This window comes from Biomphalaria glabrata, chromosome 2 (genome assembly GCF_947242115.1).
Source record: "Biomphalaria glabrata chromosome 2, xgBioGlab47.1, whole genome shotgun sequence".
NCBI classification, from domain to species: Eukaryota; Metazoa; Mollusca; class Gastropoda; family Planorbidae; genus Biomphalaria; species Biomphalaria glabrata.
The window spans coordinates 11,036,301-11,061,393 of record NC_074712.1 but is presented as its reverse complement, the minus strand read 5'-3'; the positions used below and the strand labels follow the sequence as shown (position 1 = coordinate 11,061,393).

The 25,093-nt window shown below is 33.8% G+C and overlaps 1 protein-coding gene across 1 annotated transcript in view; it reads left to right on the top strand.

Moving 5' to 3' along the window:
- Positions 1-25,093, top strand: part of LOC106055555 (tyrosine-protein phosphatase non-receptor type 13-like) — a 35,708-nt gene that overhangs the window by 4,571 nt on the left and 6,044 nt on the right. Inside the window, exons 6-39 of the mRNA XM_056019101.1 lie at positions 1,707-1,802; positions 2,259-2,433; positions 2,898-3,052; positions 3,148-3,266; positions 3,727-3,845; positions 4,047-4,176; positions 5,254-5,458; positions 5,546-5,620; positions 6,606-6,774; positions 6,888-7,038; positions 7,154-7,445; positions 8,398-8,448; positions 8,874-9,094; positions 9,448-9,536; positions 10,086-10,207; positions 11,094-11,179; positions 11,455-11,600; positions 12,479-12,541; positions 13,244-14,131; positions 15,093-15,231; positions 15,490-15,571; positions 15,659-15,752; positions 16,940-17,103; positions 17,644-18,333; positions 19,203-19,355; positions 20,030-20,161; positions 20,420-20,701; positions 21,128-21,298; positions 21,787-21,878; positions 21,988-22,046; positions 22,150-22,275; positions 22,809-23,008; positions 24,280-24,370; positions 24,792-25,056. Coding sequence (XP_055875076.1) covers positions 1,707-1,802; positions 2,259-2,433; positions 2,898-3,052; positions 3,148-3,266; positions 3,727-3,845; positions 4,047-4,176; positions 5,254-5,458; positions 5,546-5,620; positions 6,606-6,774; positions 6,888-7,038; positions 7,154-7,445; positions 8,398-8,448; positions 8,874-9,094; positions 9,448-9,536; positions 10,086-10,207; positions 11,094-11,179; positions 11,455-11,600; positions 12,479-12,541; positions 13,244-14,131; positions 15,093-15,231; positions 15,490-15,571; positions 15,659-15,752; positions 16,940-17,103; positions 17,644-18,333; positions 19,203-19,355; positions 20,030-20,161; positions 20,420-20,701; positions 21,128-21,298; positions 21,787-21,878; positions 21,988-22,046; positions 22,150-22,275; positions 22,809-23,008; positions 24,280-24,370; positions 24,792-25,056 — 6,092 coding nt within the window. The remainder of the gene's footprint in view (positions 1-1,706; positions 1,803-2,258; positions 2,434-2,897; positions 3,053-3,147; positions 3,267-3,726; positions 3,846-4,046; positions 4,177-5,253; positions 5,459-5,545; positions 5,621-6,605; positions 6,775-6,887; positions 7,039-7,153; positions 7,446-8,397; positions 8,449-8,873; positions 9,095-9,447; positions 9,537-10,085; positions 10,208-11,093; positions 11,180-11,454; positions 11,601-12,478; positions 12,542-13,243; positions 14,132-15,092; positions 15,232-15,489; positions 15,572-15,658; positions 15,753-16,939; positions 17,104-17,643; positions 18,334-19,202; positions 19,356-20,029; positions 20,162-20,419; positions 20,702-21,127; positions 21,299-21,786; positions 21,879-21,987; positions 22,047-22,149; positions 22,276-22,808; positions 23,009-24,279; positions 24,371-24,791; positions 25,057-25,093) is intronic.

Genomic DNA, 25,093 nt, shown 5'->3' with positions numbered 1-25,093 from the left:
GATTGAATAAGAGTATGTGGGAACACACATGCCTAAAATTACCTCTTGATAATGAGAACCATCTAGAATAATTTGTTAGTAGCTTTCTTTGTTTAGTTTGCCTCAATTTAATCACTTTATTTATTTTGAATATGTTTTTCTAGACTTAAAAGTGCATTGTTGACCTTTGTAAATGGTTTGCTCTGTGTCTAATGTTTTGACACCTCACAGTGACTAATGTTTTCCAACTCAATGGTTTGAAGTTAATGTCTGTAACTCCTTTATTGACACACTTTTATACAGTCATCATTATTCTTGATTACTTTGTACACAAACAATAGATGAGGGCAGTGTTTATTTATTAGGCATATAGATTACTTGTGCAATATTTTAGGACACCTGGGAGAAATTCTTTTGTCCCAAGGCATGTTTTCCACTTGTATTCTACACTGCCATATGCTAAATGCAGACCTGTCTACCGTTACGCAAAATGCGTAATCATTACGCAAAATCTCCCAAAAATGACAGTCACTACGCAAATACGAATTTAACCTGTCGCGTTACACATTTTGTATCCTTTCCCCCCCCCTCTTGACTAGCTTACGAGCGGTCACGGAGGTCACGCTCAGGCTAAGCCTTCTTGTTGGGGGGGGGGGGGAACAGAAAAGGTGGGGGAACACATTGTGTCCAGATCTATACGTTGATTGGTTCTTAATAGCAATTAGATTTAGTCTAGAAATGAAGAACGCGAGAGTGAGGGAGTGGCGGGTTGGTACCGTCAGTTAGCTGATACACCAACGTGACTTTTGTATTCGTAAGTTCATTAGTAGAAATTAATTATGTTGAATCCCTGATTCCCGTATTCATTTGTATAGAAAAAAAATATTGAAGTGCTATCGATTCAAAACACATTGAGTGACATTGTAGATATCTAGTCTAGATCTAGATCTGGATTCTAGATCTAGAATCTAGATAACTTATAATACAGGAATAGATCTAGCTAGAGTCTAGCTAGTCATTACGTTATGTCATGATTCTCTACATTACTCTACAATCTAGATCCAATTTAGTTATAGTATGATTTAAAATTTAGATTGACTAGATCTAGATCGATTACATCTACTACCATCTAGTCTAGATCTAGACTAGATTCTTAATCTTAGAGTAGAAATAGAATAGATTTTCAATAGATCAAGGATGAAGGTAGGCCTACGAAATTTTGGAGTAGACCTACGTTTGTAGCGGATCCACGGCATCTGAAAAACTCTTGAGCCCAGATCTAGAGTAGATTATATTCATTATATAGACATAGATCCAGAGCTAGTCTAGATATCATCTCTATTGATCTAGATTTAGATTGTAGATCTAATCAAGACATCTAATATAAAAATATATATAAATATATATATATATTATAATTTATATATATATATATATGTATGACAAAATAGTAGATCGCGTAAGTGTTACGCATTCTGGTGCCAAAATATGCATTTTGACCATCAGCGTTACACATTTGGACTTTATTTTGGTAGGCAGGTCTGTAAATGCAAGCTTTATCGATTTCATACAAAATACTATGTAAATTTTTAGAAAAAAAATAAATTATTTATTGTCAAGACTTTTCGTCAATCATAAGATATTTTTATTTTACAATTTACTTTTTTTTTAAAGTAATACATTTTCAGTGACATTAAATCTTGTAGCTACATTATCCTTTCATCTAGGCATGTGCACTACAGTCTAGCCAGCATCCACACAAGCCCCCTCACATGTACACATTGTCCAGGCTCTACAGATCAGTGCTGGGAAGTGATCATAGGGTAAAGTAGACTTTGTGCTCAGTTATGAAGGAGTAAGACAGTTTTAATGGAAAGCCATCTTTTTTACTATAACATTTTACCTCAAAAATAAAAATCTTTTTTTTTTTCTAATATTTAAGTGACTGTAATAAAATAAAAAAACAAAGAAAGATACAAGAATTATTAAGTTTCAGTTGCTCTGTTATTAAGTGAGAGTGATTAAAATGTTGGTTTTGTGTTTGCTTTTGGAAATGTTAGTGCAGAAATAACACATGGGTATATCATATTTATATGAAGTAGCCAAACCTCCTTACAACTCATGTTTGAATGCCCTTAGCAATCTTAAACTTTCAAATTCAGCCTTATCAGTCCACTCACTCTTAGAACATTGTAGCATTCAATATCCAATTCTTAACCTCACTGAAAGCCAACTATAAGTAGATGTATTTATTTTTAAAATAAATGCTCTTTCTCCAGTTGTCTTCCCATGACCTAAGCTTTGAAAGCAACACTAGCTATGGACAGACTTTCGGGACCCGGACAGGTAGAGTGCGTAGACCTCGCCCTCATGTCCGGCACCGCCATGAGAATCAAAGATCCTGGTCTAGGTCGAGATCCAGATCTCGTTCTCGCTCTCCTAGCAGAGAAAGAGGTAAAGCAACCACAACCAATATATAACTTTTGTCACTCACAATTTTGATCAAGAAGATACAGGGCCAGGCCCTTTGAAAATCAAATCAAATGTCTCTAATTAGACTAGTGTATAGGTTTAGGAGCAAATATGTATTCATTCTGATTAATTGGAAAAATCAATACCTGACCCAGAAAACTAACTAGTGAATTTGAGAAGTATCTGGAGAAGGATTTAGACAATCAATAAATTTAAGACATTAGAGAAAATAGTTATACAGTATGTCAGTCAGTCACTGTTAGTCTCATTCTACTTTTTTGGACATTATCTCAATTTTAACTTAAGTTTTATACATTGTTAATATCATTCCAACAAACATTATTTATATGTTCCTTTTGCTATTCCTTCCTAACTGTGGTTCAAAAGTTAAGTTTTAAAAAAAATCAGACTTTAGGATTAAATTATTTATATATTTGTTTTTTTAGACGATTCCGGCATTTTAACTGGCAGCTATCAGAAATCTGATGTTCACCCTGCAGCTGTTAGTCCACACAGTGAGCATGGTCTGACCTCATTACTGAACACCTCAATGACATCAACCACTAGTGATCATTCAGAATACGCTGCCAGATTGCTGCAGGTAGATCTGTTTTAATTTAAAATGTTTGACTATATTAATACTTTTATCTTTTAACCCAAATGTTAAATACATCTTATGACTACCTTTCCTTGTAGTTACCTTCATACACAGCAGCTCACTCTGTGCAAGGCTTGCTGGGATTGAGACAAGGGAATCCCGCTTACCAAAAATACATTCAGTTGAAAGAACGCCAGATAAGACTGCGGCAAGCAAGGTAAGCACGAGAAAAAGGATGAGCTAGGTTTTAGTTTTCAACTTCAATTGGTTGATTGTTATAATGTACCACTTCATATTTGCACTGAATAAGATTTTAAACTAATTCTCTTTGTGGGCCCTTTTTCTCTTGCCTTATCACAATTTTTTGTCTCTTTGTTTTTCTATGTGACTATCCTTCTATTTATCCTAAATTTCACAAAACTTAGCAATTTAATGATCATGTACCATAAATCTAACCAATCAAATAATCTTTGTATCTCTATAGCTAGTTGCTGGTTAATTCCATTTAGTTTATTTTAACTTCAATTTTCTTGATTTCTGATTTCTTTCTTTATTATTTGGTCTGATCCCTGTCTTTCCTTTTCTTTTTTGTTTGGTGAGTTGGTGGGTTGGAACTCTTTTTTGATCAGTACAGGTAGAAAGTTAGAGCTCTCTTGTATTTTTATGTCAAAATGTAGAAGTGGTAAAAATCCTTCTGTGTTGGATGGTGTACGCAGCCGTCTGATGACACCTCTTATGTCTCATGAAAATATGACAGAAACCTTGTCCATGGCATCTTTGATGTCTTATACACTTGGTGAGGCTTTGGAACTTTTTTTTTTAAACTGAAGTTTGTTATTTAATTAATACTTTTATTTAAGTTATATATATATATATATATATATATATATATATATATATATATATATATATATATATATATATATATATATATATATATACTATTTATATATTACCCCCAAAGATATGTTTTCATCCTTTGTTCCTGTTGCTTCAGGTAGCTACAAGCCTGGCCTACTTTCTCAGTTTGGCTCTCATACTGCATTCAATACAAGTAAGGACACAGAAACAGATACAGGCAGTCATATGTCACTCTTTAACTCTGGGGATTTGGGAAACATGATGAGGTGATGCTTCGTCTATATATCTTCTCTAATTCTCATTCAGATCTATTTAAGTTAGAATTTTAGGGGCTTTAAAAGTGTCCAAGTGATGTTTTGTCCATTTATATCTTCTGTCTTCTCTGGATCTTTAATATACTCTTTACATTTTCCTCGTATGAATAAACATGACATGTAACCTATAATACTAGCTGCACTAAGGTAGCAAGGTTATGAAGAGAAGGAGGTGAAGAAAATGGGGTGAAACATAGGCAGGCCCAGACGGGGATTCAAACCACTGATTTGTTTCAGCACTAAAAAGCTTCAAACTCCATTTACTTTTTTCCTCTGTAAGCACTTTGCCCAACTGGATACATTTTTATTTAAACACAACAATAAAAAAGGAATGTCTTGGTTGATCATTCCGCTGCATGCTAAATTATGGTGAGATAATTAGTTTTCTTTGCTTCTGATTGGAGGCTGGACATAAGTCCTCAAGCTCAATCTGCTGCATATGTGTACAAGCCCAACTGAGCAAAGTGCAATCAGTTGGTTGTTATACTGCTTGCACAGTAATCTTATTTACATACATTACACATTTAACTCTTTCTCTCCTAATTGACGATGCCAACATTGATTTGACTCCCATTAAACTAAATTAGTATTTGGATTTATAAAATTTAATTTGTGTTGTTTAGAAAGAGTTTGTGTTGTTTAGAAAGAGCATGCTTTCTCCTATAATTCCATACCAAATATAACATTTTCTGATATCAAACAAAAAAGTTTTTGAAGTTTAATCATAACAGGATAGTGAAATACAAATGAGCAAAATGAATAATACTATTGAAATGAGAAAAATAATTAAGGAGAGAGAGAGAGTTAAAACACAAAGCTTCCTTTAAAGTATGAATGATGTTCGAGTGTATCTTTCATAATCTGGGGGAAACTTTTAACTTCATTTGATCAAAAATAAAATTTAAATAAAAAAAGAAACAGTATCGATTTTAAAAAAATCATATTATCCTTAAAAATCTTTTCTATGAAAATCTCTTAAGTCATAATATTTTATTGAGAATTCAGTTTTCTGCATTTGTTATCATCTAGAGCTGATGAGACTCCTGCAGTATCTGTAAGCATCGATCCTGGTTGGCTGAAAGCTGAACAAAAGCAACAGACTGCTGACCGTCAGGCTTCTCCTCCCATACCTCAGCTTCCATCTCATCCACAGGAGGACAGCTCACTGTCGGATAAACAGCCATCAGCAGCAACCAAATCACCTACAGAGTTTGTCCCAGCTCAAAAACCTAAAGTAGGAATCTTTTGTAACTTTTGATGGTGCAACTATTTGTTGAGTTAAATTAGCTGTTAAAATTGGTTGAACATTTTTTTTTTCCAGGATTACAATGGACCAGAATACTTTCATAATGAGAAAAAGCCTGCTATAAAAATCATTTTACCACACCAAGCAGAGGTAAACTTTCTACTCATCAGTTGATTTTTTTTTAATAAACTTATGCAGGGAATATAAAACCTGCTGAAGGGACATAACTTTGTTCTACTTTCATTTTGATAGTTATTTTGAAAACAGTCTAATTGGGAATATCATATAAAGAACTTACTGGATATGACCCGAGGCCTGCGGCCTTAGTTTGGGATTTACTGATCTACTGGATTGAATTTAGATCTATTTCAAACATTTAGAATGTTTCCTTCTTATTTTTTAATATTTTTTTTGCCATGAAAATAAAGGGAGAGTGTGAAAATGAGTCAACGTATTCATATCAGATATAAAATACTGTGAAAAGGGGGTTTGAACGTTTTGTTCTCTATTGACATTAAGGGTTAGGGTACTTTTTGTCTATTTTTAGGGCCAACCGGTTGTGGGAGGGACATTAAACATACACTACTCTCTCCACCATGATCTAAGGAACATTAATGCCAAGTTTTATAAAAATTGGTTAAGTGGTTTTGATTTTTATTTGGGACATAGATACATACATACCCCTTACTTACTGTTTAAATTATAGATTTTCTATTTATACATCCAGTGCCATTTAGTTTGGCTATTTATTTATCCAGTGCCATTTAGTTTGGCTATTTATTTATCCAGTGCCATTTAGTTTGGCTATTTATTTATCCAGTGCCATTTAGTTTGGCTATTTATTCATCCATTTAGTTAAGACGATTTAATTCATTGATTTGTAATAGTAATTATGAAAATTAAAAAAAAACAACAACATAGCAATTAATTTAGTACTATTTGTATTTATTGTTGAACACAAGGTTCAGTTTATTAAAATATTTTTAATTTTCACTTACTTTAGGCCTTTCAAAACAAAACTTGTGCTTAAGAAAAGGAACAAATAAGGCTTGATGCTTTTAAGTATTGTATAATAATAATAATAATAATAATAATCTTTATTATCCGTTTACATTTTAAAACTACTTTCTTACAGGGCAGTCGACATGCAACAGTGGCTCGAAGAGTTATTTTAGTTCATCTGACTGGCCAGAAGTTTGAAGTGCTACTAGACCCCAGTACCACAGGGAGACAACTTTTTGATGCAATTATTCCAAATCTGGACTTGGATGATTTTTACTTTTTTGGATTCACTTACATTTCTGGTGAGTACCTGGCTTGTTCCATCTTTTTTCAATTTAATAAATGATTAAACTTTTGTTTTCAATGCCTTACAAATTATATAAATAAACGATTTTTTATTTGTATTTTTTATTAGAAGGTGAACATATTTTTCTGGATGCTGAGACCAAACTACATAAAGTTGCTCCTGATGGATGGAAAGAAGGACCTAAAAATCTGGTCCTTCCATCAACATTTAATTTATATGTCAGAGTCAAGTTTTATCCAGATTCCTTGACAGATTTTCGGTAACTAGACAACTTTAAACAAAAAAAATGTTGTATTTGGTTGATTTTCATTACATCTCTGCTAAATGCTGTTCTATGTCATTACATCTAGATTCTATATTTCTTTCTTCACTAGTCATACTAGCAGTTACCATCTCCTGTACCTACAGCTGCGGAGGGATGTTGTGGAGGATAGGGTGTCCTGCAGCTCTGATGTCCTGGCTAAGTTGGCTGGCCTGGCTCTCCAGGTGGAGTTTGGTAACTATATTGAGGCTGAGATGGGGCAGGGCTACTTCATGCTGGAGCACTACTTCCCATTCATTGCTGTCAAACGTTTTGGGGAAAATTTCCTGTACAGGAATGCAGTAATTGAGCACAAGAATTGTAAAGGGATAGCAGAGTCACAAGCAGAGATTGAATACATTAAGGTAATTTGAGTAGCAAAACAACCTTATTTGCCTTAGCCTTTATTTTCTTTCGTGTACTAGGCAGCAAAATAGTTATTTATTCTTAAAACCCTTATAGTCCATTAATTTAATTTCTCCCATTTTTTTGCAAAGCTAATATCAACTCACTCTGTCTGTCTGCTACAATATTTGTACATGTTATTTCTTTCACACCCATTCTCAGATCCATTTGAAACTAAACATTTTTTGTGCCTAACAAAACATGAATTTGAAAAAAAACCAATTAACCAATTATTAATTTTAAAAAAATTATTAATTATTGGTAACTAATTACTTTTAAGGCTACTTATTGAGAGATGTGTCTGTGTATGTGGATATATTTCCCTTATCACGTTTTATTCCCACTTCCAATTCTTGGATCAAGTTGAAATTTTGCACAATTATTCATTGTCTATGACATTATATGAATAAAAAAAATTAACCAATTAGTTAATGAATTAGTATTAATTAATTAAATTTGTTTTATATACAAATAAGAAGATAAGTCCTGCAGTATTGAGGTATATGGCAGCAATTTTTCTTTTTTTTTTTCCCTTAGATAAGCCTAGTTAACCTTTTTTAAAAAAGGATTTTTTTTGGTTAATTTTTTCAAATTAAATTATTTAGTAACTTCAGCAAGATCATTGTCAAGCTCTTATCTTATCTTATCTTATATAATACAGACGTTACTTCAAAAAAGAAGATGATTACGTCCTACGCGTCATGCATTTAGTCATGCATATTAACCAATGACTTAAATTTAACTTCATCTTGTTACATTTAACTTTATTGGACCTTGTTACATTATTCATTAACCATTCATATAACTGATATCAAGCATTAGGAACCAAGCTTGTTCTTATATGCATGTGAAATCATTACAATTTAGCTTCTAATTATTTGATTAGTTAACTTATTATATTTATATTTACAGCATGTTCGTCACCTCCCAGAATATGGTGTCCATTTCTACAGATTGTTTAAGGTGAGTAACACATTGCTTCTGGGTGTTGTAGATTTTCTATTTTAAAGAAAACAAAATTTAATAATATGTTATATAAAAAAAGGGATGCGAGGCTCTGATCAGCTAAGTGTCTAGCTGTTGAATCAAAATTCTCTAGTTCTCACTCTGTGGATGCTGGAATTTTGTTAGGATTGAAAAAAAAGGCATTTTACTTTCATTTCTGATAGGCATTAGTTGGGGAAAGTAGGGTTTGTTCTTCTGGCCACAAAACTTGATAAGCTTTGGCCAAACGAGTTGGTGAACATGTGAATCTTCATCTTTAAGGAAACTTAACATATGTACTGTGATATCTTCCAAACCTAAAATAAAACACAAAAGTTTGAGGTTTTGATTTGAGACACTGTTACAGTTCTTAGAATGTTTGCATTTTCCTCTCTTCACACCAGAGTAAATCAAATACTGACAGCTTCATATGGGTTGGACTGTCACAGCATAGTCTTATCATAGCTGAGCCTGAAGCATCAGGGCGTAGCATCATACAAGATCATCCCTGGGGAACCATTTTGAAAATTTCCTTTAATAAAAGAAGATTCAGCATTCAGCCAAAGGTGGAAGTTGTGAAAGGGAAACCACCAAAGATCAATTTTTATACCAACTCCTTTAAAAAGTGAGTTTTATACATTAGTTAGTCATTTCAACTCTTATAAGTTTGTTATGTTGTCAGAGCACTTTGAGTTTGTTAACAGTAACATGCAAAGTAAATTGTTATTATTGATTATTATATCACTTCCTTCTTGGTATTACACATTTCATTCAGTTGTGTCAATGTTTATTTGTCTTTAAATAAGAAATCATCATAGATTGAAAAAGAAAATTCACATTCAACTTACAATGGGTTCTATCAATTCACTTACTTTTGATTAAAAGGGAATAAGAATTACATTTTAATCGTAATAATAGTTTCAAATAGATTTTTGAGGGGATCATGTACTTACAGGGGATTATGTACTTACATTTCAGGGGGCGTTACTTGCTTCAGTTTTCAACTGAACAACATAGGTTTCAGCTTCGAATGAGAACCAGGCCCAGTAATATGGAGACACTGGCAGGTCAGTATAAGATTATCTTTTCTTCACAATGAGGTATGTCCTATATAAGTCTCTAAATATTATCCTTTTCCTGTTTGAAGGTATCGGAGAGCATGACAATAGAATTATATATGCCATTATTAGGCTTCCTTTAATACTAATGCAAACTGAAAATATGTGTCCCTGAAGACTTGAGTTTTATTATTCAATGAATACTCTCTATATCTGATTAAATAGCACACAAAAAAAACACTGGATTAAGCTAGTTTTATTCTCAAATTATTAATTTTTTTTGTATGTAAAAGTTTTTGCTTAATAATAATCATAATAGGTTTAAATGTTTAGAAAATTATACAAAACTGTAATAAAATACATGAAAATGATATGTTTTATTTGGTAAGTATGTGTACTTGTGGAGTCACAATCCAAAGTCACTGCATCATCAGAATGTACCCAGAAATATTATGAAAAAAAGGTTGCTTGTAGTTTCAATTTAGCAAGACTAAATGTGTGTTTTTGGTTGCTTACTATTTAAAGCATTCCTCTATCTTTTCTTTGTTGTTTATACAGGAGATATGGCAGTAGAGCTGAGTGGTCCTCACACTGTAGACACTGGGGTGGGTGATGATGTTGTCCAGGAAGAGGTCATCAACTTTGTTTCACCTCCGGCCTATGTAGAGCCCAGCCTGCAGGTGAAGAGGACTTGTGTTTTTACATCACACATTAGAAAAATAGTTGCCTCCATTTCACCATAAATAGGTGTACTAGCTCTTACACTGAGGGCAATTCATTCATTTTATTATTTTTTTTTTTGTTTAATAAGGATCTCCATCTCTCAGCCACCATGCTCCCTTCCCATATAGACATCTACAGATAATTTTTTTTTACAGCTGGTCCAAGGACTCGCAGATAAAAAAGTACATTTAAAAAAAAAAAAAGTGACCTTTTGAAGAAGACAGCTTTATTACAAAGACTCATTAATAGCATTTTAATCTCTACATTGATTTGTCAATTGTTCCAATAAAAAAATATTTTTCAGAACCATATAAAATGTAGATAAATGCAAAATAATAGTTAATTATTTCAAAATATACATTAATACAGTGTAAAGTTATAGGCCATTGCTTGAAGGTCATATATCAATTCTTAACCTTTCACATCAGTGAAGATAGCAGAATTTAGAAGCCCAATATTTCTTCCCTGAGAGAGCACACATTTATAAAGCCTGATAGGAACTTCTCCCATCTCCTGAATAACATATAAGGAGTTGACTTACCTCAGACTTTGACTCCTATGAAATGTAACAAACTTTCAGGCTACAACCCATGCTATAGGGGTCTCTATAAGGCTTGTTCATCTATTAACAAATCTTTCTCAACCATAGATATAAAGCTTCTATTCCAATTTTTCTCTCAAGTAAAACAAAAATTGACATGCTGCTTTAGTATTTGTTTTTCAAAATCAAACTGAATTGCTAATTGTTCAAATATACAAATATAACCTATTTCTGGTATGTTGCCCTGTAAAGAAAGAATGTGTTACATTATCACCATGAAAATTGTTTTTTTTCTCTCTTAGCCTTTGCCTGAAGATGATTGGGATGATGATGGTGATGTAATGGACAGGACTTTAGCTAACCTTGGCCACCCACTACAATACAGGAGGTGAGTCCACTGAACATTTGACATGACTTCACTTGCTGCATTGTTTTCAGTGTTGAGCCTGATTTTTTAAAAATATGTGATGTCTGAGTAATGAGAATTGAAATGTCGTTCAGAATGCGTTGTTTTGAAGATCTTCATAATTCCTAGCATGGTTAGGTTCTGTTATTGTTTCTTGCAGAATACTTGTTTTGTAAATGTGTCTGCATGTGTCATAGAACTCACAGATGCTTGAATGGCATGTTGCATGTTAAATCTTTTCAACATTTTCTCTTTAGCCCACCTCCATACCAAGCTCCCCGCATGGCTCAGGTTCTTGGTGGCCCGTTTTTCTACTCTGACATCCAGGCTTATTCTTTGCATGGTTCCTTAGACGACATATCACTGCCGTCATTTGATGAGCATCAGTTACAGCTGCTGTTAGGTATAAAAAAATATTTAATACCATATTTTAAAACTATTCTGGCTATTCATAGTTATAGATTAGAGAGGGGTTTATTGCTAAAGGAATTGGTTTCTAACTAGTGGATCTTAAGTTTAAAGTTTGGTAAATGCTGGATTTTGTTTCAATTAAAACTTTATAGGACAGCACTGTGTTTCCCCAACTCCATTGAGTACACAAGTTAGGGAAAGTTTCTTGTGTGCTGACTGCAATGCATCCTTGTGATAGATTATCTTATATTATTTTTACATTAACAGTACAAAACTAAACCTAGTTGTTTATGTTTTAACTTGACATGCACCTTGAAGGATTAAAAAGTTTCTGTTCAGGTCCACAGCAGGGGAAGTGATTCTTTAGTGTATAGTATAGTATATCTAGAAAGTGAATAATTTCATGCTTTATACCAATCTCATCATTTAGATACTGGTCTAAAAAATAATATTTATAAGGAATATTGAAGGCAGAATAGTAGAGAACTAGGTTGTCGAAAACAAAAAAAAAATCCTGATTTGAACATTGTAGTGGCGGAAATCTGTATATTTCATTTGGAAAATAAGACATTATTAGTCATTATTATTGTGCTAGACCATTGTAGATTGTTAATGACAGAAACAGATAAGCTACACATGTGAGCATTATGTTCCTAACAAGAAATATTACTACTAGTTCTGTAATCATTAGAGCAAATAAAGTATGTTGCCACAAAAACAAATTTCTAGCAAGAATTGTAACTTTGTACTGAGATTGTTGCTTTGTAATGTTTAGTTCAGCTCCTTATTTAGAAGAAGGCATAATACAGATCATTTTGTTTGTTGTTTTTAAACTGTTCAGATTAGAATTCTTTGTATATTTTGTTTTAGACATGACTTCCAAGTCACCCGACTTGGATTTTGTGCCAGTCATTGACAAGCTATTAAATAAAGGTTGGTAGAGAATTTTTTTGCTATTAGACTTTTTTTTGCTGTGATCTTAATATAATCAGATCCACTTATAATGAGTCAGATCATTAGATCCCCTTATAATGAACTGAGACCAATAGATCTCATTATAATGAACTCAGACCATTAGATCCACTTATAATGAGCTCAGACCAAGTTTCATTGAATTTTAATAGTCTCACTTAAAGTTTAATGAATATTTAAGTTGCTCTATGTCTGAAATCCAATAACATAAATTTTCTTTCCAGCTAAATTAATGAGTCTTTATTAGTAGGTTAGTCAAATCAGCACTGATTTTACAATCTGCATTAGTTTAAAACCCATGGGTCAGTTCTTTTTAAGTACATAAGCAAACTATAATAATATAATCTTTATTATCCATTTGGAAATTTGTCTAATAATTTGTGCATTACACCAAACAAAACATGATAGATCATTTTTGTGCTGTGAGATTTGGTAAAACACCGGATGATACATTCCTTGTTATTCTCTCATCTTAATTTGTCATATCTTTCTTGTTCGAAAATATGCATTGTAGAATAGTTTTAATAATACAGTTTGATCTTTTTACTTGCTTAGGCTGAGATTTTTTAGGGATGACGTTCCATAAAATATTTTATTATATTTTTATAATGAATTGGTGACTACAAACAACCTTTGCTTGGATATCATTGTATTTCTTTGCAGATCCTGCTCCTCCTTACCCCACTCCTGCAGACAAATGGAAACAAGATCTAACACTTTCAGGCCGTCAGATCTTTGAGGTAACCCTTGAGAAAGAGGAACAGCATGGTATAGGTCTCACAATTGTAGGAGGAGAAACTACCAATAGCCTCGACCTGGGTATTTTTGTCAAGTCTATTGTTCCAGGGGGCCCAGCTGCACGGGATGGAAGAATCATGGCAGGGGATCGTCTGATTGCCATTGGGGGCACCAGCTTGGAAGGGAAGCAGCACCACGAGGCAGTGGAATTGATTAGAACAGGTGGCCCCAAGGTCACCCTTCTAATCTCTCAAATAAGGCCCCCTGGAACTATAAAGAAACGGAATGCCTACGAGTGTGAGGAGCAGGAGAATGGGGAGCAGATGAAGAATGCAAAGAGAAACTTAGACAGTAAACTTTCATTAGACAGCTGTGAAGATGAGAATTGGCTGTTTGATAGTTTCTTGACTAAACAGGAGAGCTACACAAGTGATACTGAATACAACTCCGATAAGGATAAATTACAATTAGGTTCCATCTATGCTGAACATCTCAATGGAAAAACAAGCCAACTTAACTTAAAACATGTTCTTGAAGATAATTATTTTTCTGACAATGGCCATGGAATTTCTAGCAATGCTTCTGGGCAACAGTTCAAAGTGTCAGAACAGTGGTTGTTGTCACAGCAAAATGGAAGAAATTCTGACAGCATTAGGATATCAGAGAAAAACATACCTGCGGGTGAAAAGTTTGGCACAGATTTAGTGTTAAATCTACGAGAGGATGAAGAGCTGAGCTACAAACTCAACAGCTATGATGTCTACAGTGGCCATTACCCTAGACAAGACCAAGATGACCTTCAGATACTTAGAGGTGAGAGTAGTAAGGATAGAATGAAATTGTTTCAGTTAACAGTATAGTCTTCCATAAATTTATCCATAGAAAGTCTTAAAGAAATATTAATCAATCAGTAATAATTATACACATTTTATTTAATTTATGTGCATTCATACTTTTATTGCAAGATGTTTTTAAAACATTACAGACATAAAACAGTTACCAGTTCTCTAGAAACTATGTAAAATAGCCATACTGGTTTTGTTCATAAAGCTAACTCTTAGGATTTGTCAAATAGAACAGCTGAAGTAGAGTACCAGTTTCTAGAGCACTGTAAATTTCATTTTGATTACCATTAGTGTTAGAACCCAATGGGTTTAAGAAACAAACCTAGCCACTCCTTTCTATTCTATCCCCCTCGTAGTGTCCAACTAGCTTATATTGTCTGTTGATCTTATGCATTCTTTATACAGTATTCTAAAGAAATCTTCCAGTGAATCATGTCTCTCCAAACCATCCTGATTTCCTTCTTTTCACAATATTTAGGAAGTCATCCTTTTAGCTTGCATAACCTTTTAGGTGATCAATTTCTTTGAAATTGTTACCTAGTTTCTTACATTTTTGTATGAAACAATGCCAGATTAGTAAATATTGTGAGACTATATCATAAAGTTGAATCAAGATGTGTGTGTTTGAATCCTGGGCCTTTGAACTTCAGGCAGCCCCTGAGTACACCAGACCCAAAGGGCTGCCTTAGATTAGTTGTGGAAGGTAAGAGTTTGGTTGTTGTGCTGGACACCCTTGTGTTCACGCTATTGGCCATTGAAAGGGAGGAGCTTTAAATCATCTGCCTCATGGGTTACAAGGTCTAAAAAGGAAACATAACTTTAGCACCTCATCACATTTCTATTGAGTTTATGATGCTAGTTGTTAGATCTTAAACCAAAGAATGTAGAGTTTGTAAGGTAATGTCATGAAGTACTATTCTACTGCACAGATCTTGCTGCACTTGAAGCTAATGACTCTTCAAGTGACAGTGATTTTGATACAGCAGTCCAACAGACAATTGAGGGACCTTTGAAGACAGTTCTAGTCAGTAAAAACTTTGTCAAAACTTCTAGTCCAGGAAGAACAAAGTATGTACTGTTAGACTGTTTGAATCATATGTTGTTGTTTTTTATCATATATATTGTAGAAATGCTTTTAATACTATCTATATATAATAAAGAGCTTCTATATCATTTTTTTAATGAAGTATAAAAGATTTGTTGGTAGTCAAAGTACTTTACCACTCTTGTTTCCTGTCTGCTAGTTGTTTTTGTTGTTGTTTTTTTGTTCATAAATAATTGTTGCACAATATATTGCACATGTAAGCATACTTTTTCCATGTTTAGTGCAAAATCAAATCATGATGTGGGAGTCATTCATGAAGTAGTTCTGGATAAATCAGATGGAAGCCTGGGTATACTTGTTCATGTAAGTAACATTGCTATTTTTTCAAAAGTGTGTTCATTTTTGTTTAAAATTCCCATCAACTTAATGCAACATTTGTTTTCATTCAAGTCTAAACCAGATTCAGAAGATGGAAGTGCTGGCATTTACATTCTGAAGATTCTTAGTGGCAGTTGTGCAGACAAAAATGGTGTCTTGGCAGCTGGTGAGCTTGAACTCTCTCTCCGAATTGACCTTTATTTGACCCCATTAAACTACATTGCTTTTTGGATTTATAAACTTTAATTTGTGTTGTATAAAAAGAGCAGGCATTCCCCTATCATTCGATACCAAATATAACATTTTCTGATAACAAACAAAAAGGTTTTTGAAGTTTAATCATAACAGGATAACCTTGGTTAGGCCAATAATAGAATATGCATCCTCTGTTTGGGACCCCTCAACTCAAGAAAACATTAAGAAACTAGAACAGACACAAAATAGAGCAGTGCGATTCATAACAAACGAATATTCACATTTGACTAGAGTAACACCTTTAGTAAAATCACTAAATTTAGAAAGCCTTCAGGACAGAAGGCTCAAAAGTAAAGTAGCAATCATACATAAAACACTGAACCATAATCTTCAAATACAAAAACAAAATTTAATAAAATACTCTGAAAGACACAAAGATAAAGGCACATTCCTCGTCCCATATGCTAGGACAAATTTGTACAAATACTCCTTCTTCCCTAGTGCTATTAGAGCATGGAATGGGTTGCCTGAGCTAGCCAGGAAAACCAGTGACTTGGCAGAATTTAAGTCATTGGTTAATATGCATGACTAAATGCATGACGCGTAGGACGTAATCATCTTCTTTTTTGAAGTAACGTCTGTATTATATAAGATAAGATAAGATAGTGAAATACAAATAAGCAAAATGAATAATTCTATCAGAACGAGGAAAATAAATACGGAGTGAAATAGTTGCTTGATAGTTTTATTTCTTGACACACCACCACCCAATATATCTTGTTAGTTTCATGAGGGATTTATACTTTTGCAATGACAATTAGAATTATTAATTAGTCAAAATTGTTTGCTTTGGGCACAGTATTTGGGAGATAGATTTCATTTCAATTAAAATGCTTGCTGGTTGCCTAAGATCTAATAATACGACAGGTATAGAGGAAATGTTTTTTCATTTCTTATATGAAGGTGGGACATCATCCAAAAAAAAGTCTCTAATTGAAGTAAGATTTCACAGACATATTAAAACACTTAAACAGCTCCCTTATTTTCACCAAGCGAAGGAGAAGGTATATTGAAAGAATGCTGGTGGTAGATAGATGTTTTTTGTACTGTTGAACTCACACATGTTCAAACTTTTGATTGTCTCTTGTTTGCTTGCAGGTGATAAAATACTGGTGGTGGCTGGTACTCGTGTGGAAGGTCTTTCATTTCACCAAGTACAAAACATGTTGAACAACTCTCCAGGCAGGCTTGTGCTAAAAGTGCTGCATCCAACACAGACAGTTACTGACAACAATGGCATCAGCTCAAGACTGGACAAGCAGGTAGAGATTAAATCTATCTGATTAAATAAACTGACATAGAAGAAGCAGACACATTTGTACTATTTTTTTGTTGTTGCTGCCCTTATGACATGGGATAAAAAGTTATAACACACACAAATTATGATATATAGTTTTGTACTCGAAGAAAGTGTGATTATTGCCCAGAAAGTTATACCTTTGTGGATGGTGATAATGTTATATACTTTTTTATCAGAAATGTATCTTACAAATGAAATGCCAATTATGTAATTTCACATCAGATTTTAGATTATATCAGTAGTTTCTGGAAAAAAACAATAGGTTATACATTTTTTTTAACACAGGTTAAACGAAATTCTAAGAAGTGTCAAATATGGGTAATAATTTAAATATTATAATTCAGTTTTTAAAAAATGTTATCATAATTTTAAATTAGCTAGAATGATACATTACATGGGCCATTTTATCACAAGTAAATAATGGAAATGTGTATTTGATTTAATCTAGTATAGTAGCACATTATCTTAAGCGCCAACATTTGTATCACTTGTATTTTTCCAGACTGACCTTGATGAAAAGTTCACCTATTTTAAAAACCCAGATTCACTCCAGAAACATCAGCATTACTTGCAGCAGCAGCAGGTTTTTGAGCCTATTGACAGGGCTCCTGCCTCAGACAAAGTCATCCCCAAGGTACCTAAAGCTGCCAGGGAGAAGAAGAAAGGCACAGCGCTTCCAGTGCCTGCTTTATTTCTGGGAGAGTCTGAATCCAATACCCAGAGTGATGTGGACTCGGATGTCTTGGATAGCTCCAGGTCAGAGCTGGAGTTTATTTACAAGTCTGCAGAGCTGAATGAGCAGGAAAAACCTAGAGCTCAGCCGGCATTGGCAGATAGCAATACAGTTCATCGCAAGACACCTGAAAATGTCCTGGACGGAAACCCTGATGACTCTGTGCAATACAATGACAGGGAGGATTTCAATGCTCAGCTACTGGCCTTGACCTCAGCGTTGGATGAACGTTTGGCTGCGGAGGTCAGCTCATTGAGCACTGTAACTATGTCTGATGACTTGGATGACTCAGTCTTGAAAAAAGTAGCTCCAAAAGGAAGGAGAAAATCACTCCTAAGACAAAACAAATTTGATGATCCCAATGCTGTTGACCTTCAGCAGTCTTTATCCTCACCAGTCAGTGATGAGAGTCAGTTGGATTTCTCTGATCTAAATGCAGAAGAAAATTTGGGCCCAGAGGTTTGTTTTTAAAAATCTTATATCAACTCACTGTGTCTGTCTGGCAAAAAGTTTGTATACGCTATTTCTTCCACACCCAATCTCAGATCAAGCTGAAATTTTGCACCATTATTTCTTTTACCTGACAACACAAGAATCAATTTAAAAATTAACCAATTGGTTAATTAACTATTGGTAATTCATTATTTTGTTTGGTATCTCCAACAAGGAAAAGATATTGTACTTGACTGAAGTGGTGGTATAAGCTGAATTAGTCCCCTTTATAGGTCCTCATCTGAGGTTTAGTGAACACAAACATGAAATAGAAACAAAAGCAATAGATAACTGTACAATCTTCCATGCTCTTCACTTGTAGAATGATTACAGTGTTTGCTTGAGGAGGCTTTAGCTCATGAGTTCTAATTCAGCTGATTCACCTTTTGTTTTGTTTTTTATGAAACATTTAAAAAACAATCACCCAGATACCCTGCTCTCCCCCCCCCCCCCCCCCTTTTCCATTTCCAACTGGTCCAGACAAGTGATAGGATCATGGTGTTTTGAGAAAGTTAAAAGCATGAAATTGCACTAAAGAAAAGCTATAGGTAATAAAAATATTTCTAATTGCACAGATTTATTATTGTTAGTCTAGATCTATTACAAATTTAATTACTGACTGATTCAAACTAATTGATACAATTAAAATAAGCTTTGTTTTTTTTTTTAAAAAGAAGTTATTTTTTTTATTTTGCTTGTTTAAATTACCTAGATTTAAAATAATTTTCTGTGAAGGGACCTTCTCAAATAGGGTTTTTTTTATTAGGAAAACATGTAAAAAATATGTATGATAATAATTTTTTTGTATTTTTTAATAAAATTCCTTTTACTTATAGATCATAGAAGTTGTGTTACAAAAGAAGCAGGGTGTTGGGTTCGGCTTCACAGTGGCAGGAGGGGTCAACACTGGTGGATGTTACATCAAACAGCTAGTCTCTGAACCTGCTGTTTCTGATGGTCGACTCAGGCCTGGAGATAAAATATTGAAAGTAAGATTTCTTAGTCCTGAGTTAACCTGATGAGAGGCTTTGAAAAAGAAAAAGGCTAGACCTATATATTAGTGACATAGTTTGAAACACTTAAATAGTTGTTTTTGTCCACACCTGTGTTAGTATGTGTCAGAAGGTTCTTTTCTTAGCTTGTCTTGACTTGGCTCGTTAGGGGTATGAATACTCAATTACACTTATTAATACTTTGCTTAGTTACTCACATAAGAACAATTACTACTAGATACACTGAAACTCCAACTATAGATATCCATTGAAATACGTATAATACTTTAATATTCAATAAGCACATAATGAAACCAATTCTCAAATATTATTAATCAACAATCACCAGTCCATCGACTTTCATGTTATATACATATATAAACACCAGTCCAGGAAGCAACTATCCAACCTTCCTGGACCGGCAGCAAGACCTCACTAACTTAACACTCTCTCTTGCACATTCAAAGAAGACTAAATCATTCAGTTCACAACACGTGCAACACTTTGCATTCATAACAAGGGGATATAACAATCATACCAAAAATATCAAACTAACATTCATTCTCGCCATACCTCCCCCTGACAGTATGGATGTGATAATAGAGATCAAATATAATATGTCTACTATAATTATTATTATTATTATAGTAAAAAGTCATAAATGTTGACAGGTCAATGGCCAGGATACAATAAGCATGGGTCATGTAGAAGCTGTAACGTTGCTGAGGAATGTTCCTCTGGAAGCAAGGCTTCAGTTATTGCGGTTCCCATCGTCTTTTGAGATTCTAGAAAGAAAAAACCTGGTAAGTTTCTCATTGGTCATCTTCATTTGATAAGTGTGTGTAGCAAGTCTTTAAACCTTTTAAAACATTATATTTAATATATATATCTGGGAGACTGTATTTTCATGTTGTTTTAAGATGATTATCTATATTCATACAGAAAAGAGAATCATTGTTGCTTTCTAGAAATTAAGACCATAAAGAGATTTTTATTTTTAATGAGTCCTAATTAGTCATATTTGCATTGAAGTATACATTTTTTTAACACTCATGTTTTAGAGGCTCTCACATAGGATCTTTGACAATCCAGTGGCCAAAGTCCAGTCTTTTCCTCTGTCTGAAGTGAAGAAGTCTGTCAAAGAGTTAATTAAGTCAATGGACACACCCAAGGCCATTATCAGACCATATGACTATAAACTGAACAAGTCTCAGATGCAAGAGCATGATTCACCAGTAGCTTCAGAGGAGAGGAACTCTGATGAGGAACCTGAGAGCAATGATAGAGAAGCTGTTAACAATGATAGAGAATCTGATAGTTTTGTTGGAGGCACACAGCGACAGGTATGGTTGTACTCAACACCTAAGCTCTTATCAATGTTTTTTTTCCTAAACTATTTCAACCCTGACTATCACAGCAGAAACATTTGCATTCCATTTTATAATCATTTCAAAAATAAGTTTTCAATGTGGAACACAATGAGGACATCAGATTCCTTTTTTTTTTTAATTAAATGTTTTGATGACGTTCAGTGTTTCAAAAAAAAGTCCTGGCTTTAAGCGCTGTAAAATGTGATCTTTTAAAATTGTAGCAAAGTATTTAACTAGTAATATACGCTATAATTCAGACTAAGGTTTCCTTTGCTTTTAATTAGTGGCCATAATTAATAACTATTTCAGCCTATGAATCTTACATGAAAACTGTTTAGTTTTGAGTCAGTTCATTTGAAACTAGTCCTTCAGCTCTTTTCCTTATGTTGTTCAAATCAGGTACTGGTGATAGATCTCATCAAGCCTATTGAAAACCCTTCAAACAGTTTAGGCATCAGTATTGTTCACAAAACAATTGATGGTCAGTGTGGCATATTTGTGAAGAGTGTGAAGGATGCTGGAACAGCTGCTAGAGATGGGAGACTGAAAGCTGGAGATCAGATTCTTGAGGTGAGACAAATGGGAACAAACTAAACTTTAAGCAAGACTGCAGAGTCTAAACTAAAATCTACAGGCTATCTCAGGGGATGACAATATCTCAGAAATGGTTTCATGGTATGCACACTTGACTGTCACTCAGTTGTCTTGATGATCCCGGGCTCATACCCTGTCCTCTATCATCCCGTCGTTTGGCTTGGGCTAGGATGTAGATTATCTTCAACTTTGAAGGAACATATGAAAAATGTAAAATATTTTGAAAAACAAAAATAAAATAACAATTTAGAGACTTCAAAGTCTGTACCAAAATCAAATTTCCCTAAATTAAAAACAACAACAAACATGCTTAGTCCTAAACTTTGGCTTGTAATTACACTTACTTCACCAAATGAAATATTAGCCTTAATTTAGGAATGGAAACAACATGCTCTTTAAGTTCTGATTCATTTGAAATTTGGGTTTCTGATTATATGTGTAATTAGTGCTGATTTTGTTTTTAGGTGAATGGTATTTCATTTCATGAATCCAGTCAGAAGCAAGCGCTCTCAGTGTTGAGAGAAGCAAAAGACAAAGTGGTTCTATCTGTATTAAGGTAACAATTTGAAATGCTTTAATATAAATTTAATATTAATTATTTTAAAAACCTAAAGGAACATAATTGTAAATAGATTTTTTAATTATTCATTATTTACATCAATCAGACGAGAGAGTGACCTTCATGAATTTGAGCTGAGTGATGAAGAAGCCACTGTCAATAAAGGTAATAAATACAGTTCTATTCACAATCTTAAATATAGTAATTTTTTAAATGCTGTCAATGACTCACCTGGGATTCTGTGATTGTAACATGATGTTTCCTACAGAGGACAAAGATGATGATATTAGCCTCCTTGCCGAGGATGCCCTTAGCTTAATAGAGAGAAACAAAGACAGTGCCCTGAATCAGTTGAAGAATGCAAAGCAAACCATAGTCACAATAGAGGACAAAGGTACTTAGCTAGCATTATCCAGTACTAAATTTATTTATTTTTGATAATTTTATGTAAGCAAGTTTTTGTTAAGTCATGCAAAGTAAATAAAAACAAATATTATTTCTCATTTCCATCAGTCCTTCAACTTGCATCCTGTGAGTGCTTGTCAGTTTGCCAAACCAAATCCCTGCACTCTTCTCATTTTGCGGCTGTCCTATATCAAAGAGTCTACGCCAGTCCATTCTTTTACATTATCCAGACAGTTTTTTCTAGGGACAAGCCTTTCTTTGCGCACTCGTCACTGTACTTAAATGATGACTTTTGACAGTGATTCATGTCTTACAATATGACCATACTAGTTAAGCTTTTTGCTCTTCACAGTATTGAGAGGAGTTCCTTAAATAATGAGTAAAAAATATTCACTTGATCTAGAATGTATAACCAATTAGTGGCTATTATTTTAGTTTTCATGGATTCTTTATACAAGTTTTTTTTAAGAACAGGTGTAACATTCTTAACCAAATAGCTATGCTAAACATTATTTGTTTCAGCAATTAGTTCTGAAAGAGATCGATATATCTGTCCACGTAAGCTGAGTAATGTTTACCTTCCCGTGCTGTTGAGTGCTGAATGGTTGAGTGATCTCCCCCCAATGACTGCCCCACCCCAGTGGAACAAGGAAACTCTGGCTGAGCTATTTGAAACTTTATCTGACATGGTTGAGAGTGGTGAGCCAGTGGAAGAGTTTAAGGTGAGTCACTGTATAGTTTAATCAGGAAAAGTTGATGCATGTGGTTTTAGTCACTGAGTACAATAACTCAGCTGAATCAGATGTAGACGAAAAGATGTTGACTCTTTCAAACTTAACCCTACCAACCCATTAGTTTCTAAAATTAACTATGCCCTATGCCTGACATTCTTGAGGGAAATGCCTCCTTTTCTTTCTATCTTTCTAGCTCCAGTTCTGAGTTTTGTTATCAATCAAGCTCTCAATCGGAGCAAAAACATTGTTCTTAATAAATTCATCAACCTTCTTCTTCTTCATTGTTAAGATCAATCAAAACATCTATCAACTTTAGGCTTATAACAAGCATAAACCTGCTAACATTTTTATTGCAAATTTTCAGAAATTTTTCTAATAAAATCGTATTAGTTCAATGTAAACACATGGGGCAGACATTTGCAAAGGCTAAAATCTGTGGTTTAATTATGATTGGTTGGTTATTTTTAGAATCTCATTTATTTATTTTTTTTTGCAATAGAAAAAAAATGGGTAAGGTGGCTTAGTAAAATTTTGGAAATTACAGACAAATCTTGACAGAGGTCAGGAGGAGTTCAAGTAAGAGATTTCAAAACTTGTTTTCCCCCTTGAGTCTCACAAGATTACATTCCAGGCCATTTGTTCTTGTGCAGAGAGAAAGCTATGTTTCTAATTGTTGTAATGAATTAATGAATTGTATGTCTACTTTATTACAATGGTGGGTGGACATGGTTCTAAGAAACAGCTCTAATGATATTCCTAGAAATTTGACAGTTGATGTATATCTTTGGTAAAAGAATTACTAGCTAATTGGCCACACTGGGGAAACTCTACTTTGACCATTCCATTATAATTTTTCAAAGTATAATAAAAATTATTATTTAATTTGGCTTGAGGTTTAGACTATCTTTTTGAACAGGCATATTATATATCAGTGGGTATTTTCGCTAGTAGGCCTTATTCCTTAAATAGTTATAAAGAGATGCTCTGGGAACATTTAGCACACAGTCTTTTAAGTTTAGATCTCTAGGCCTATCATTACAATTGTATATACCAAATAGATTTATACATTTGCTGAACTAGATTGTATCAAGGGGAGGTAGAATTGGGGTGGGGTAAAAAAAATGTTCCTTTTTTTTTTAATCTATCATTCATTACTTATTCAAAGTCAATTAATTGCTCTTACAAAACAGACATTAGCTTCATAAAGGAGGAATTCTCTTTTTAAAAAAACATTTTTTTTATGTTACTTGTTTGGATAGAGTCTTCATCAAATGAAAGATGCTGGCACTTATGAAGTGGCAAAGCTAGAAGAGAATAGAATCAAGAACAGATACAGAAATGTTTTACCATGCAAGTTCAAATATCTTTTTTTTTTTTTTTTTCAAAGAAAGAAATTATTTTGCAGAATTTATTGTTTGCTTTTTCTTCAAAATTGTTTCCTCTGTAAAAAAAAAATTTTTTTAAATAATTTTTAGTTCTCAAGCAAGTTAGACATGATGTAATAAAAATTGACATTCTTCAAGTCTGTTTTAAATATATTGGAAAGCTTTCTATTTCCAACTAGCATCAGTGCATATAGATTGCAAGAAAATCAACTGAAATAGCGCAATTCTTTTCAATATTGTCTTCACTTATTTCACTGGAATATTTTTTTTAAGGAATTTCTATAAGTAATGTTGCATTTGAGTTGGCAAGTTTTTTCATTGTTTTTTTTTTTTTAATTTATTTTAAGAGTAAAAATATCTTAATTTCTTTTTTGTTACCTCTATAGATGACTCGAATCGGGTGAAACTATTGAATCGTGAAAACAATTACATCAATGCCAGCCACATAAGTATGGAAGTAGGTGACAGCACTCTGAGGTACATTGTCTCCCAGGGCCCAGTGCCGGCTTCAGTCTCAGACTTCTGGCGCATGCTGTGGCAGGAGAAAATCAATGTGGTGGTGATGCTCACCCAGCTGGTGGAAAATGGCAAAGTGAAGTGCCACAGCTACTGGCCGCAATCAAAAGATGACACCCTAGATGTTGATGAAGGGTGAGGCTTATCTTTCCTTACTAGGCCTAGTCCATAA